Below are 13850 nucleotides of genomic sequence, written 5' to 3'. Positions count from 1 at the left end.
AAAAGCTTCTGACCTGACCACTTTCCTGCTCGCTATTCCCCCTTCCCATACACTTGGGGCGATCTCCTCCGTGACTCAGGTCCCAATTTCCTTTGCATTTGAAGCACAAAATTTCCACTCGTCCTCCCTGGAGGCAAAAACTGGCAATAGTATCTTTTCCCAAGCCCTGCTAAAGCATGCTAGCTCTCTGGTATTTGTTGCTCAACAGCACACTAAAATGCTCAAGCATGAACTATAGGCCAGAAAAGCAGGAATCCTACAGCTCTCAAAAGGAAAAATAAAATAGAAGAGACATTTATGTGTTAGCAGTTTCCAACTGTTTCTTATCAGAGGCAGATCCTACATTTAGGCTTAGAATTTGCACTTTAAGTGATTAAGTTCTTAGGTTACTTTCAGTCAAGTCTATACAACTCAGAGAACCTTGGCACTAGTATTAGACAAGACAAATTATCAACAAAGACATTTCCATTCCTGAGCACAGAATAGCTTACTTTAACTTCTATGACTTCATGTCAAACAACGTTTAATTTTTTTTGGTGGTGGTGTGGTTTTTTGTGGTTGTGTTTTTTTGTTTTTTTTTTTAACTTGGGAGGAAGGTTTCTTCTACTAAAGCTATTACACATTTTCCTCCCCCTACTAATTCAGCCTGCTGAAATAGCTCAAATCCTGAAAAGGTGTCTTAGAGGCCTAGAGCAAAGCAGAGTTAGAGCTCTCCGGGATTCCCTAAAAAGCCCCCAAGGCTTTGGTACACAGACTTAAGAACCCAAGTTACAACCTTCAACAAAGCCTGCAATGTATGATTTACCAGGATCAGCGATGCTACAGGCTTTCACGCAGTCAGCCAGCCCCTCCAACCGGCAGTCGAGGCAAGAGTCAAGACAACTTAGAGCACCATGAGCCATACCTCACAGCCCCAAAGACTGAGACTTCATGTGGTATTAAATATCAACCCATTTCCTCTCTGCGTACTTTCTGTGTACTCTCAGTCAGAGGTTTGTAGTAATACAGCCTATATAAGGGTTGGGGTTTTTTTTGCATTTTCACCTTATCATTATTGAGTTACAGTCTCGAGAGCAAGCGTAAACTAAGCGTTGTTTCCTAATCATCCTCCTAGACTGCGTGTTTCCAGGGAATTCACTCCTTAACCTCGTGAAGGCAAATTAGCTGGAATAAACAGGAAACCAAATCACAGCAATGTCTATTGGGTGTTTCTGTTTTCGGCTTGAGAGAAGCTCAGCAGCCTGAATCTCTACAGTGTATACTTGGATCCCTTAGCAGGCAGCTGCAGAAAATAAAGTGATAAATTAACATGTCAAGGAATTGTCTGGGACAAAAAGCAGTGGAACAATCAGAATTACAAAGAAATTGTTTGGAGAATGAGCAGCACATGGCTTTTTAGGTTTAAATAAAGACAGAGGAATTCAAAGAAAGAGGCATTAATACGCCTTCTGTTTTGGCCAGAAAAACCACCTCCCCACAGAGTGTTTCAAGATCCTTTTCTCTGCTTCCAGATGATGAAAAAAAATAATAAATTGATCACACAGCATTCCTACTTACCTTCCTTGATGTGTGCAGTAAGACGCAGCCAGCACTTTCATTTTCAGCTGGAAAGGGGAAAAAAAAATAAATTCAGAAAAGCGTTACTATCACAAGTACCTGACAGGCAGCAGGAACCAAGTACAAGGCTCAGAACAAGGTGAAGTATCACTCTCTTGGCAGAGGATGATCTCTAGAGAAAAGCAGAGATTCAATTTTTACAACATTTCCCATTTTGGAAGTGTAAAGCGTAGAAGCAGCCTTTGGCATTACCTGATCAGTTAGGGTTTGTGTCTTGCAGCTTTTTTTTTCCTTCAGATTCCCTATGTATTTTTACCCTTCACCACTCCCTTCCCTCCCCCCCTCAAAATCTAACTCCTAATCCTTTAGGTAATCATTTAATCCCATGCATCGTTGTTTGATAGATTGAGGCTAAGATTGCATGAGTCACGCTCGTTTGGAAACGATTCTTGTCCTTGTTAAAGAGTCAACAGTAACACCCAGGCACTTCCAAGGGAGCCGGCTGCGAGAGATCACACGCAGTGACTTGAAGATGAGCACATTAATGTCCTGTCAACTCACCACGCTGCCTCCATAAATCTAAGCATAAAGCAACAGAGCTCTTGGGAAAGAAAACTGCTGTTTAGAGACTATTAAACATCACTTAATATGCAGATGAGATACAGGGACAGGAGTACCCGGGAAGTTGCCAGTTCAAACTTCCAAGCACCAACATAAACATTTTCTTAGGGTATCTATGAAGCAATTCTTCGGGTTTAAGTTAAAAAATAAATAAAACCCAGTTGTGTTTGCCACGAGCCCACTCCATACTGCTTGCATCCAAGGCAGCTTCTCTGTAGCATCGTTAGTACCACAGGTACTGTCTGTGCATCCTTTTCCTTAAGTCCTTATCTTCACACTCTCCGAAAAACCCACAAGACTGAGCTGCTACCAAAATTACACATGAAACACATGAACGGTTTTCATTCAAATGAGCATAGTGACAGCATGGAAAAAACCCACTGAATACCAAAAAACTTTCCAGAGGCCAAGCTGTGGAAAAGTACAGAGACGTAACAGAGTTACAGATATTCAGAGGAGATTTTTGCTTCCTTTCCAGATCTGGACTTCCAAATCCTAACCTACAAGAACTGCTGCAATCCCATTACACAGGCTGACCACACACACAGGCACCTTCAAGCCCAGCCCTGCTACTATCCAAAAAATAAGCTGACTGAGGATGCAATTCAGCTGCGTACACGTAAAAACTCTAGAACTCCAAAAAAGCAATGATTTTTTTTGCACAGAGGAAGCTGCTCTAACCAAAACCATCCCTGATGGGACTGGAATTTAAGTCATGTCTACGGTGGGGTTAAAAGGCTGCAACTCAAACTGGGAGCAGAGTTGACCGCAGTAGAGAAGGAAAGGATTGCCTTCATCTCCCGCTGAACAAAATAAGATGGTTCAGAGGCTTTGGTTACATCATCCAACTTCTCCCAAAGTTCACTTGGATGCTTCACACTTCACATGTGATTAAAAGCATCACTTAACTAGTCAAGTCTGCTGGTGCAACAGTCCCAATTATTACTGCTTTTGACACATCTTTTGGAAAACACAAGCCGTTTCATCTAAAAAGTGCTATTTATTATTAAAAAGCAAGCACCCAAATAAACCAGAAACATCAAGCGTTTTCCCCAGGCTCTTACATTTGTAGTTCTCCAATGCTCGCTTACTCAACTTACAGCCTAATTACACATGCAAAAGTATGCTGGAAGATTTGGAAGCCATAAATATTCATTGAGGAGAAAACATGTTTTGGTTTTTATGCTCTTGCAAGAAATAGTTCTAGAGAGACAAAAAATACCCACAACCCTGAACAATAGCAAGCACGTGCTAAGAAGACATCTGCAGTCTGTCCTTATGGATTCATGCAAACGCAACAGAAATTCACATTGTCCTTTTATCATGCAGCAACTCTTGGTTCCTCTTATCAGTTTCAAGCGTGTATCAATCTTCTCCACTGACAGCTCTCTCAGGTACTCATCTCAGACGAGCACCGAGTGCTGCTTTATCAACACAAGCAAAAACATCTAATTACATCTGTTGGACCGGGGTCTTTCAAACTTCTCAAAAAAAGCTGTTCTGGGTACGGAGATGATGCTTTGGGAAGCCCAGAGCCTCATTCATCATTTCATCCAAGCAACACACCGCTCAGACTTGATCCAGGGAAAGGAGACAGCCGGATATGGCCATCCCAGTTCTGGGCTGTTATCTTAAAGGCCCACTGGAGTGCTATAACATTACTCGGGGATAGTAGCAAATCCACTGGAACACAAAAAAATGGGGGGAAGGGGGGGAATACACAGAGGCTTCCCGAGTGCTCTTCTGCCTGGCTTACGAACAGCCCATTTACTTACTGCAGGGAAAGCCACTAGGCAGCGTGGGATAAAACCCTGCCTGAGGTTGCCCGTGACACATCCGTCAGGAGATAGCTTGGCTAAAGCCCAAGACCAACCGCCACCGGCCTGCCACCCATTTTCTCCTCCTTCATGGCACTATCACTGCTTTCCTCCAGTTATGAAGGAGCTGAAAAGATGCAACACCCTTGACCCTTGCACCTCCATGGAGGAGCCCTTCACGGGGTCAAAATGGATACAGTAAACCATGGATTTACCCTCTACTGACAAGGAAGAAACTATCCATCAATCACCAGTTATGTCTCACTACCAGGAGTAATAACTAGATTTCACACCTGAATGTCAGGATGAAGCATACTTAAACAGAAAGAAGAGGTCAGGGCCATGTAAAGTTTTCATTTCTATTTTTGTGGTCCTCCTTGCTGCACAAAGCAGGCTGCAAAAGTCTGTTTTAGCCAAGCTAGCTAGCTACGGGCATTATTGTCTCTGTCCTCGCACATAGTTAAAGGAGAGCTGCCAGGGGTGGCCGACCTTATCTGTTAGGCTGTGCTCCAGGTTCTGCCCAGGGGAAAACCAAAAAGTCAGCAATGCATCTCCAACATCCCCTGGCAGCCACATCAAGGCGACACGCATATCCCGAATTTCTAGGATGCATGCGTACAAGCACGCAGCATTACTGAATACACTACAAGCGACTCGCTGGGAGTTCACTTCAGTTTTAGCAACACTGATGAATTGCCAACATTAGACTTACGCTGGTGGCCTCGTGTCAGCACATTCAGAGCCCTGCCAGGGCACTGTGGCATGCCTCCGTTTTTTATTTCCCACCATTTCCAGAACGGGACCCGTCCAGCTTTGACATGAACAAGGAGATTTAATACTTGGAAGCGAGAAATGCAGCAGGAAATTTATTTGCTATACTCCAAAGCAGTTGCATCCCAGCTGCCTTTTACATAACATCCTGATAGCAACCCAGAGAAATAAAATCGCCTACTTGCTTCCCCTCCACTCCCTGTTTAGATAATGACATATTCTATGCAAAGACAACTCTGAAAACAAACCCATGGAAGTCATATGCCAAAGTTTAAGGCTTTTCACCTTTTGCCTTAAGAGATCTCCTTTCACTTAAGATCCCCTTTCCATCCCTTCCCTTGTACAGGTCCCCAGTGCTGCCCTTAACACCTGAGAAGACCCAAAAGTCTCTGGAGCGAAGCCACCACTGGGTGCCTGCAGCATCTTACGACCATCTTTTTCTTTGGGATAAAGGAGTGGAAATTGGAGAGGAGGCACTTTTTGGCTGTGCAGGTGTCAGTGCACATTACTTTAGATCTACATGCACTCCCCAGTGCATCTGCACGGTAAATAGGCTAATAAATCAGAGCAGAATACTACATTAGCACTTCGATGGTTTTCTCAGAAGAATATCAAGGATTTGGTGTAAGTGGAAGTATTTAAGGTTTGGGGGGTTTTATTATTAAAAAAAGCTATTTTATCTAGGCTTTCTTCAGGGGGTCTGAGCAAATCTAAGCCTCAACCACTTGCGTTGAACCACCTTGTGAGCAGCAAAAAACTGTTCCGCTTTTAGAATCTGTTGCCTTAAAAAAAAAATATAAATAAAAACACATCAGCACATGGCATGACAGGAGCTTGTTAGGAGCAGTAGAGCTACCGCTAACTCATCACTGGCAGTGAGGGATTGCACAAGCAGGATCTCAAGGGGATCCTTTGCTTTGCTCTCCTGCTATGGCTGTGCCAAGTCTGGACTCATCCCCATCAGACTGAGTAATTTTGGCTAAATATTGTTAGAGAAATAGTTGTGCCCCAACTACCCCACATTCCCACGATATGGTGGTGCGCTGAGCTGCAGCAGAAAGCCTAAAGTCAGCTGGGCTCATCCCTCTTAAACCAACACCCAGGTTAAAGGCAGGTGAGAATAAGCAACTAGCTGCAAGTTTCTGGAGCAGGCTGGAAAGGAGCAGGCAGGGTGGGGAGGAAAACCTCACCCGAGTAATGCTCAGCACAGACATCGCAACGGCTGGGCAGGTGAAGGACTATCCCCTCGTGCTTCTCTCCGGCCATTGTGGAGGAATTGGAAAGAGAAGTCGACAGCACAGACAGATTGACCATGGCTCTTGTACAGAGCCAGGGACAAGATAAGAGTGCCGAGCGCTGTGTCACTTGTTGCCCCCCCAACTCCTCAGACATGCAGCAAAATCTTTCTTTTAAAAAAGCTGCGGTAGGTTTTGTCATTAAGTTTGGGGCAGGGGAAAAGGTGCATTTTATTTCCGTACCAACCGGAGGGAGAGGGTGCTCAAAATCCCAGGGGAAGCTGGCCCAAAGCAAGCTCGAGGTGAAGCACCTAAAAGGGAGAACAGTGCCTTGGTGCAGAACCACCCACGCTACCCAAACCCCCCCTCACCTCCCTTGGCTTCGTAAGCACCGCTTTGAAAACACCCTCGTCAGGAAATTCGGAGGGAGGACGTCTCCCCCCCAACCCCCCCCAGCAACACAATCGGTGTATCCACTTTCCATTAGGGTATAGGAAGCTTTGGGAGCCCAACATCCCACGCTGACATCAAACTGCTAAAACAGGAGTTATCAGATGGAACGCGTGGGTCAGCATTGTGCCTCGAGACATAAAAAGGACCTTGGTATTAATGTGAGGAAATGTGACTATTGTGTGCAGAATGATACCCATTCAGGCCCAGACCACTTGTCTCTGGACACTACTCTCTCTGGAATATCCTTGGCGCCAGCATCTAGCGTTTCTCCTCGTCCCCTTAAAGAAAGAGAGAGTCATCTCGGCAGGGGCTGGGCCGTGAGTTAGAGCACCATGTTTTGCTCAGAACAGCAGCGGCGGGCGTGCACGTGCATGCCTCTGGAGCGGATTACAGGAAACTGTTGATTCTCCGTATCTAGGAATGATCAATTGTCCAGAGGGTGGAACAGGCTTTAATTTCTCATGAAGCGTAAATCATGTTCCGTTATTTCCCCCACACACCCCAACAAAGCCACATCCTGCTTTCCGATTGGCTTTTCGCTGCCATCAAGATTTTGCCTTCTTCCCCCAAAAAACTGCTTCAAGGCATCTCTCTGCAGCTAAAACCACCAGTATGAGCATCAGCTGTAAGTGGCAATACATACTGCAAAAAAGTTGAGCAGCTACAGCTCCACAAATCCCTGATAAATTGTGCCCAAGTTTAGGAAGAAAATCCTGTGCAAACCCCTCTATTGCAATCTGGGGAAAGGAGGAGAAGGTGAATTGTTTTAAGACCCCAAGCTGCAAGAACGAGGTCCAAAGAATTGTTTTAAAAACCCAAACTGCAAGAATGAGGTCCAAACGATGAAAACATTTGCCTGGCTGATTTAAGGGAGCTGCCAAGCAGATAAGAACACTGTGACGCCGCACACTTTGCGGACCCACTGCAACAAGCAAGGCTTGCACTGCCCGTCCACCAGCTTTAAGGCTCAACCTAAACCAAATTGCTGTATTCGTTTGCAGGGATTTATTTCTAAGCATGCTGCAGATAAAGCAGCAAGTGGTTGAATCCCCTAGTTCAATGTTCCTGCGACAGGCTAAAGGGATGCAGGTATGTACACCTGCAGCCCAGGCTCCAGAGGGATTTATGGAAAAAGGCCACGTATAAAATACAAAAAAAAAGAGACAGTCAAATTCACATCCAGATAGCACTAAGACAGAAGGGTTAATACGCTTTAGCTAGGTGAGAGGATAGGAAAGCAGCTGTAAAGCCACATGTGAGAGCCGGCAAGCCACTGACAGCTAACCCGGTAGCTATGAAATAAGCAGGGCTTGTAGCACACCAGTCTAGAGAGGAAAAAGGTCCCCCCCACTGCACACCAGAGTCACTGACGCTCCTCATCCTCTCTGGCACAAATTCCCAAAAGAATAGAGCATCAAGCTAGGTTTTCCACCTGCAGCACAAGAAAGGTAACATCCCTTTGGTGGGGGGGGAGCTCCTGTGGTGGGGCTCCCTCTCCAACCCCAGGCAAGGGTGTCAGGGAAAAGGGACTTCATCTGGGACAGGAACACAGCACTGACTCCTGCAAAAATACACGCAGCAGGGCACAGACCTAACGTTTTACTTGTACACATTTATTGTGACTTCAGAACGAGTCTCAAGTCTCTAAAAACCATCCTGATCTTCCCCCAAAAATGCAGATCCCAGGTCCAAAAGCATCCAGCTTCGGATAAAGACCCACCTTCACGTCAGAGCTACTAACACTTGCTGAAGACAGAAGTCTTGCCACCAAAGCCTAAGCTGGAAGGATTAGAGGCCGAAGAAAATAAAAGAGCTTTTCATCAGCTACCTCAAGGAAGCAATAAAACAACCAGGAGAAAGGACCCAAGCATCAAGACTGAGCAGAATTTTACCGCCTAGGCATCTGCACTAATTTGGGCTCAATATTCCATGCAGCAGTAGCCAGTATTAATTAAAAATGAGATAGGCCATACCTTAAACCCTAGATTTCTTCAAGCTGTTTTATACACATTTGCGCATGCAGCCCAGCATTTTATGACAATGGTTAATTGTTGGAGTTTTACGGGCCATGCTATGTTTTGTTGGCTCAATGTTTAATCCCACGCAACCATCTTTTTAAAACAGAATTATAGTAAAGCGCATCCAATTATGCTCATAGCAAGCTGTACATCCATCACACAGATTAACAGCTCGACAGGATGACAGCAAAGCTGTCACTGCATCTGTAATTCCACTTACGTTGCCTGCCAGCACCCAGGCCCTCAGGTACCAACACATCCCCTCCCCAGATGGGATTTTTCTATCTTTTAGCCCTACGATAAGGTGGGCAGCAACGTCACAGCAGCTCACCAGAAAAGGTCTCCAGCAGGAGAGAATCGGACACTACGTTCAGCCAAGAGACCGAACCGTGACAGCCAGAACAGACATGCAGAGACTCGCAGATATCACAGAGCGGCTATCTATCTTGTTTCAAGTCACCTTAGAGGTTTTTCCTGCTGGAGATTGAGCAAATGTATTTTTGCAGCGAGTGCACCTGACACGAGGGAGCAAATCAATATAGGCAGCACTGGAGAGCCCTCTTTGCAGAAGATGGCCCATGGTCAGTCCCTCTCTGGCCAGGCAGCAACCACGCAAGCCCCAGCAAGTGTTGCAATGGGTTGCATGACACAAGAGGGCAATATCGAGCCCGCTGGCACAAGGAGGCCTTTCAGCCCAAAGGTTTCAACCCAGCGTGGAGAAAGCAAGAAAATGAGATCGGGATGGAAAGATATTCCCACACGTGCTTGTCCCCTGTGTTTAAGGAGCACCAGAAGATCTTGTAGGATCCTGGTGCACTAGCTCCCCTTGGGGGTTGGAAGTGAGGTGTTTGTGGGAGGATCTTGCATTGCCTGGACAAAACCTGCCTTTCCCCCCCCGCCCCCCTTTTCAGCTTGTCCTGCTGGAGACAAGCACTGCAAGTGCTCAGCTCCACACTTCTGTTCCAGGAACGCAAAGCCCGAGTATAAAACAAAACACCCAGAGAGTGGCAGCAATGCAAGGGCATTTCTGAAGAGTGTCCCCTTGCAGAGTTGAACAAGGAGCAGTATTCCCAGACATACCTCAGCCACGGCATAGTTAAACCTCAGTTCTGCAAAAAGCTTAAAAAGCTTGTGAAGAGTTGGGGGTGGGGGGGGGTGTGTGGTTTTCCACAGCAGTTCAGGCTACTTTCATTAGCAGAAGAGCTTAAGGGGCTCATCTCAGCCACTTTCAACCACCTGAGAAATCAGCTTTCCAGGAGGATCAGTTATACCCTCTGCAGCCAGAGATTGATTTAGTATGTATAAAGTCAACTCCAGAAGATGCTTCACCAAAACCACGTCTGAGAAAGAGCTGACAGCCTAGATGAGTCAAACACCTGGAGTCTGAGGAATCCTACGCCTGACGCTCACAGACAGGAACCTGGATTTTGGCTACCTGGACCCCTTTGATGCTGTCGTGGAAAAAAAAGAAAAAATAAATATCGCTTCACACCTGCCCTTATTGAAAGTCTGGACTTCAGTTCTGCTTGAAGCCCATTTTTAAAACCGCCATCCTTGCATTTGAAAGGGGACTCTAGCACATCAGAAGTCCATTTTTCCCTCAAAAATCCTAAACACCTCAGCTGAAGAAAAAGGATACAGCTAATACCACCATCAAATATCAGTGTTTGAGGAGAAATAAGGAAGCCTTTTTTGTCCTGTTTTGAATGGAAGGGAAAACACTTATAAAAAGCCCAGGAGGACACACAAGGAAAGTCAGCTTCTTCAGACACAGAAGAATCTACAGCACTTGCATTCCTCATCCCCGAAAAATGCACCCCACGGCATTAAGCCCAGACTTGTCATAGCAGAGTACAGCTCCCCTTAAATCTTTCAATTAAGATGGCATTTGTAAAATTGCAGGCTTGAAAATTGCTAGATATTATTCTTACGTTAAAGTCACCACTCCGATTCAAAAAGTAGACTTCAAGAAAGTCAAGCAGAGGTCCGGGCCATACCTGTTCTGCATCACCGTTTCCAATAATTGCTCGCTATAGATCAACTGGGATTTGCTAGTAATCTAAAAATAACTTCGAGCAAATTTAAAAGGACTCTCCTATACTGTGACGCTGAGTATAATCCAGAGCCCTCGCATTTAATCTCCAAAATAGTCAAGTGCCCACACAGGCAGGCTCCAGGCTGCCTCCAGCTGCCGAGGTAAAACGCAGGCTGCTGCTGTGTCCCAGAGGCTGCATTTTCCTAGGCACGTACCACTAAAGCCAGGTTTTGCTAGGTCTCCTCCTTCACTATTTAGCACGTGCCTTACAGAGAATGTTAAAATAGTGTGCTAGAGACAAAAGCAACCTCTAGAGCAATCTAGGGATTTTATTCCTTGATAGCAAGCATTTTAGATATCTCCACGATTTGTGTTAACTAGGCTGTTTGGAAGTCCCCTCCACCATGTTGAGCAAAGTTTCTAGAGGATGCTGGCTTGGTAGGGAGTACACAAAGAGCACAGTTTTGGGCAGACACGTCCATCTGCAACGTGACCGCACAGCCACTTCCTTTGTGGCCACTCTGCCTATACGAGCCAAGCCACCACTCAAAGCTGACACCGTGGCTCCCCGAGGGTGGAAGCCCCAGGGGTGCATTTCACTGGTGGGTTCACCCCCAGCACGACACAGCGCTGCAGGCACCACCGCCAGTAAACATCGTCCTCCTCCCCTGCATGAAGCTGCCTTGTAGCAGGCACAGATCCCACTAAAGCACATTTGGGGGAGCTTGGCACTTGGGCCCTCACCTGGAGGAGATAGTTTTTATTTGTAAACACAGCGTAACACACAACAGAACTTCTCTGTACTGTAGACATAGCTGCGGGGGCCTTACCTCCATCAGAGAGATTTAACAGGCTGGTTTTCTCCTCATTTTCGCCGTCTGCCTCAGCACAGCAGGTGTAGGGATTGCTTGCCTCTAGCCAGGGCGATTAAACCCAAAAGACACATGTCCAACCCCAAAAGTCCCTCTACACTCTTTTTCCCTACCAGCTGCTGCAGAGAGCAGTGACTGACCCAGGCGATCCACGGCTCCAACTTACCTCCAGCATTTCAGTTAAAACACGATCAGAAACCCTCCAAAAACCTTGGGAAGCCCCAGAGCTGCGTTTGAGTTATCTGCAGGGACCACACGCACCAGAAACCTTAACTTCTCACTAGAAACTGCTCTCATCCAGTGACCAGGCCACAGCAGCGGGAGCGACAGCAAGGCCCTGGGCCCCAAACTTGAGGCCTTGCTTTAGAAGAGCAAGGAAAAAGGAGTCAGGATACTTCATACAGATGGCTGAAGACCCGCTCAGCAGCCAGACTTTTATTGGGTTTTCAAAACAAAAAAAAAAAACACTCCAAAATTTTGCAGTGAGGAACGACCGTGTCTCGCAGCCCCATTTTGGGAGGCAGCACTCACCGGTGGCGTTCGGCGGCACCTCCAGATTGACATTGACGAAGAAGCGGATGCTGTCCCCAGAGACGATGGAGGAGTTCACTGCGTCGAAGAGCTCCTCGCCCCCCGTCTCCTCCTTGGCCTCGCAGCCGTCGTCCGTGTCGCACTTGAGGTACCCTGCCAACGACATGGGGAGGGCGGTTGGCGGGGCCACGGGCTGCGCTGGGGCCCGGAGCCCAGCCCCAGGCATACCCACCGATCATGGCCGCCAAGGGCTGCAGCGAGGCCTCGGCAGCGCCTGGGGCCTTGCGAGGGGCTTCTCTTATGCCCTGGCCTGATGAGGGCTGAAGATTATAAGCGGTCAGCTCCAGCACATTTCGGGTCGGCCTCAGGCGTGCGTCCAAAGGGCCGCTCCGGAGCCTGGCCGTGTGACAGCACAGGCCTCGCACGCCAGCCTGCTCACCAAGTCAACAGCACAAGTGGCAAATCCAAGGGGCTATGCCTTGCTCCTCCCAGATCAGAAAACAAAACAGGATGAAAACTCGGACTGGGAACCGTAACACCACCAAGCAGCAACCCAGAAGCAAGAGCTGTCCTACAGCCCACCCTAAACCCAACACATCCATCAGCTCAAGTCACCGGCAGCACAGCCGCTTTGCTTGCACAGTTCAGCAATTTGAAACTAGGGGCGGGGGGAGAAAAAGACCTTTCTAAGGAGACACCTGATACAGACAGACAGGCCCACGGCTTCCCACGGGGCAGAGGAGCAGGTCACAGGAGGCAGCAGCACCGAGAAAGCGAGACAAATTTCTTAACAGCGGACTACTCAGCCTTTCGCAACACTTCTAATTAGAGTTTAACCTAGCCTCGTTCAAGAGCAAGCTGGTTCACTGCAATGTTTTATTATGAAGCAGCTGGAGGACTCTTGTGGTGTGCTCGTGTATCATGTTTAATGAGGAGAATTAGGGACATTATAGAATGTCAATTTTTACATTACCAGGATTATTCAGCAGCTTCTACCCATCTTCTGACAAGTCTTTTACGCCTAATTTGAAGCAGGAGGAATATATTTCATTAGCTTGCTTTAGGCACTACAGCAAAATGAAAAGGGTGAGCTTTAAGGCGGAGGCTTGAATGGAAACTAAAATATTGATAGCTTTTTTTAAAGCCTCGTATAAGCAAATGTAGAGGCAGCAGCAGCTGAAAGCAGCACACACGGTCTCGGAGGGATCTCGAGCCAACAGCTCACCACCGCAGAAAACAAGCCCCGAGCAGGGAGGCCAAACAGGAACTCGGCGACGCAGGACAGGGGCTGCAGCGCTTCCTGCTGTGGGCAACATGCCGACAAGGCGCTCGGCATCTTCCCAGGAGGGCTCGGAGGGTGCCAGGGGTTCAAGCCTTCAGGTAACTTCTGAGGCACAGGAAACCCAACAAAAACCTCAGATTAATCCCCCTACCGATCTCTGCCTCCTTCATCTACCCGCTTGACAGGAATAAACATGACTCGGTCCTATCAGAACTGCTCTGAAGGCTTCAAAAAAGCATCCAGGTTGCTGCTGTCCCCATCCAGCCTGACAGACAGACAGCAAAATACACCAAGGGTGCTGTCCTCTGCTGCTCGTGGAGCTTAGGCAGCTGTTTCTATTGTGCAGGAATAGAAACCTGCCCAAAACGGCCAGAAAGACGCAAGGTGAGGAAAGCAGAAGAAACACCTGAACACGGTGCCTAAAGTATCATGGCACTGCGGGCACAACCAGGTATGAAACATCTGCACAAGGTCTGGCAGATGTGCCAGGATTGAGGGGCAGCCTGTGTCCTGGAGGGATGGACAAGAGCCAGGCAGGGTGCCTGCTGACATGGGAAGTACTACAAGCCCCGTGCAAGCATCTCAGTCCCAAACAAAGTGCCAGCCCTGGGGTTTGGTTCCTCTGAAATGCGTGATGGACACCGTAACCTCTCCTCAG

The 13850-nt window shown here is 47.3% G+C and overlaps 1 protein-coding gene across 1 annotated transcript in view; it reads right to left on the bottom strand.

The window, feature by feature from the left end:
• Positions 1–13362, bottom strand: part of SLC4A11 (solute carrier family 4, sodium borate transporter, member 11) — a 68974-nt gene extending 55612 nt beyond the window's left edge. The window contains exons 1-4 of the mRNA XM_009332715.1: positions 13344–13362; positions 12143–12220; positions 11911–12063; positions 1558–1604 (exon numbers count right to left, since the gene is read on the bottom strand). Coding sequence (XP_009330990.1) covers positions 1558–1604; positions 11911–12063; positions 12143–12220; positions 13344–13362 — 297 coding nt within the window. The remainder of the gene's footprint in view (positions 1–1557; positions 1605–11910; positions 12064–12142; positions 12221–13343) is intronic.
• Positions 13363–13850: the final 488 nt, after the last annotated feature.

The sequence above is a fragment of the Pygoscelis adeliae genome, unplaced genomic scaffold (genome assembly GCF_000699105.1).
Source record: "Pygoscelis adeliae isolate BGI_AS28 unplaced genomic scaffold, ASM69910v1 Scaffold29, whole genome shotgun sequence".
Lineage (NCBI taxonomy): Eukaryota > Metazoa > Chordata > Aves > Sphenisciformes > Spheniscidae > Pygoscelis > Pygoscelis adeliae.
The sequence above is the reverse complement of the archived record's forward strand: the minus strand, read 5'-3'. Positions and strand labels throughout refer to the sequence as shown.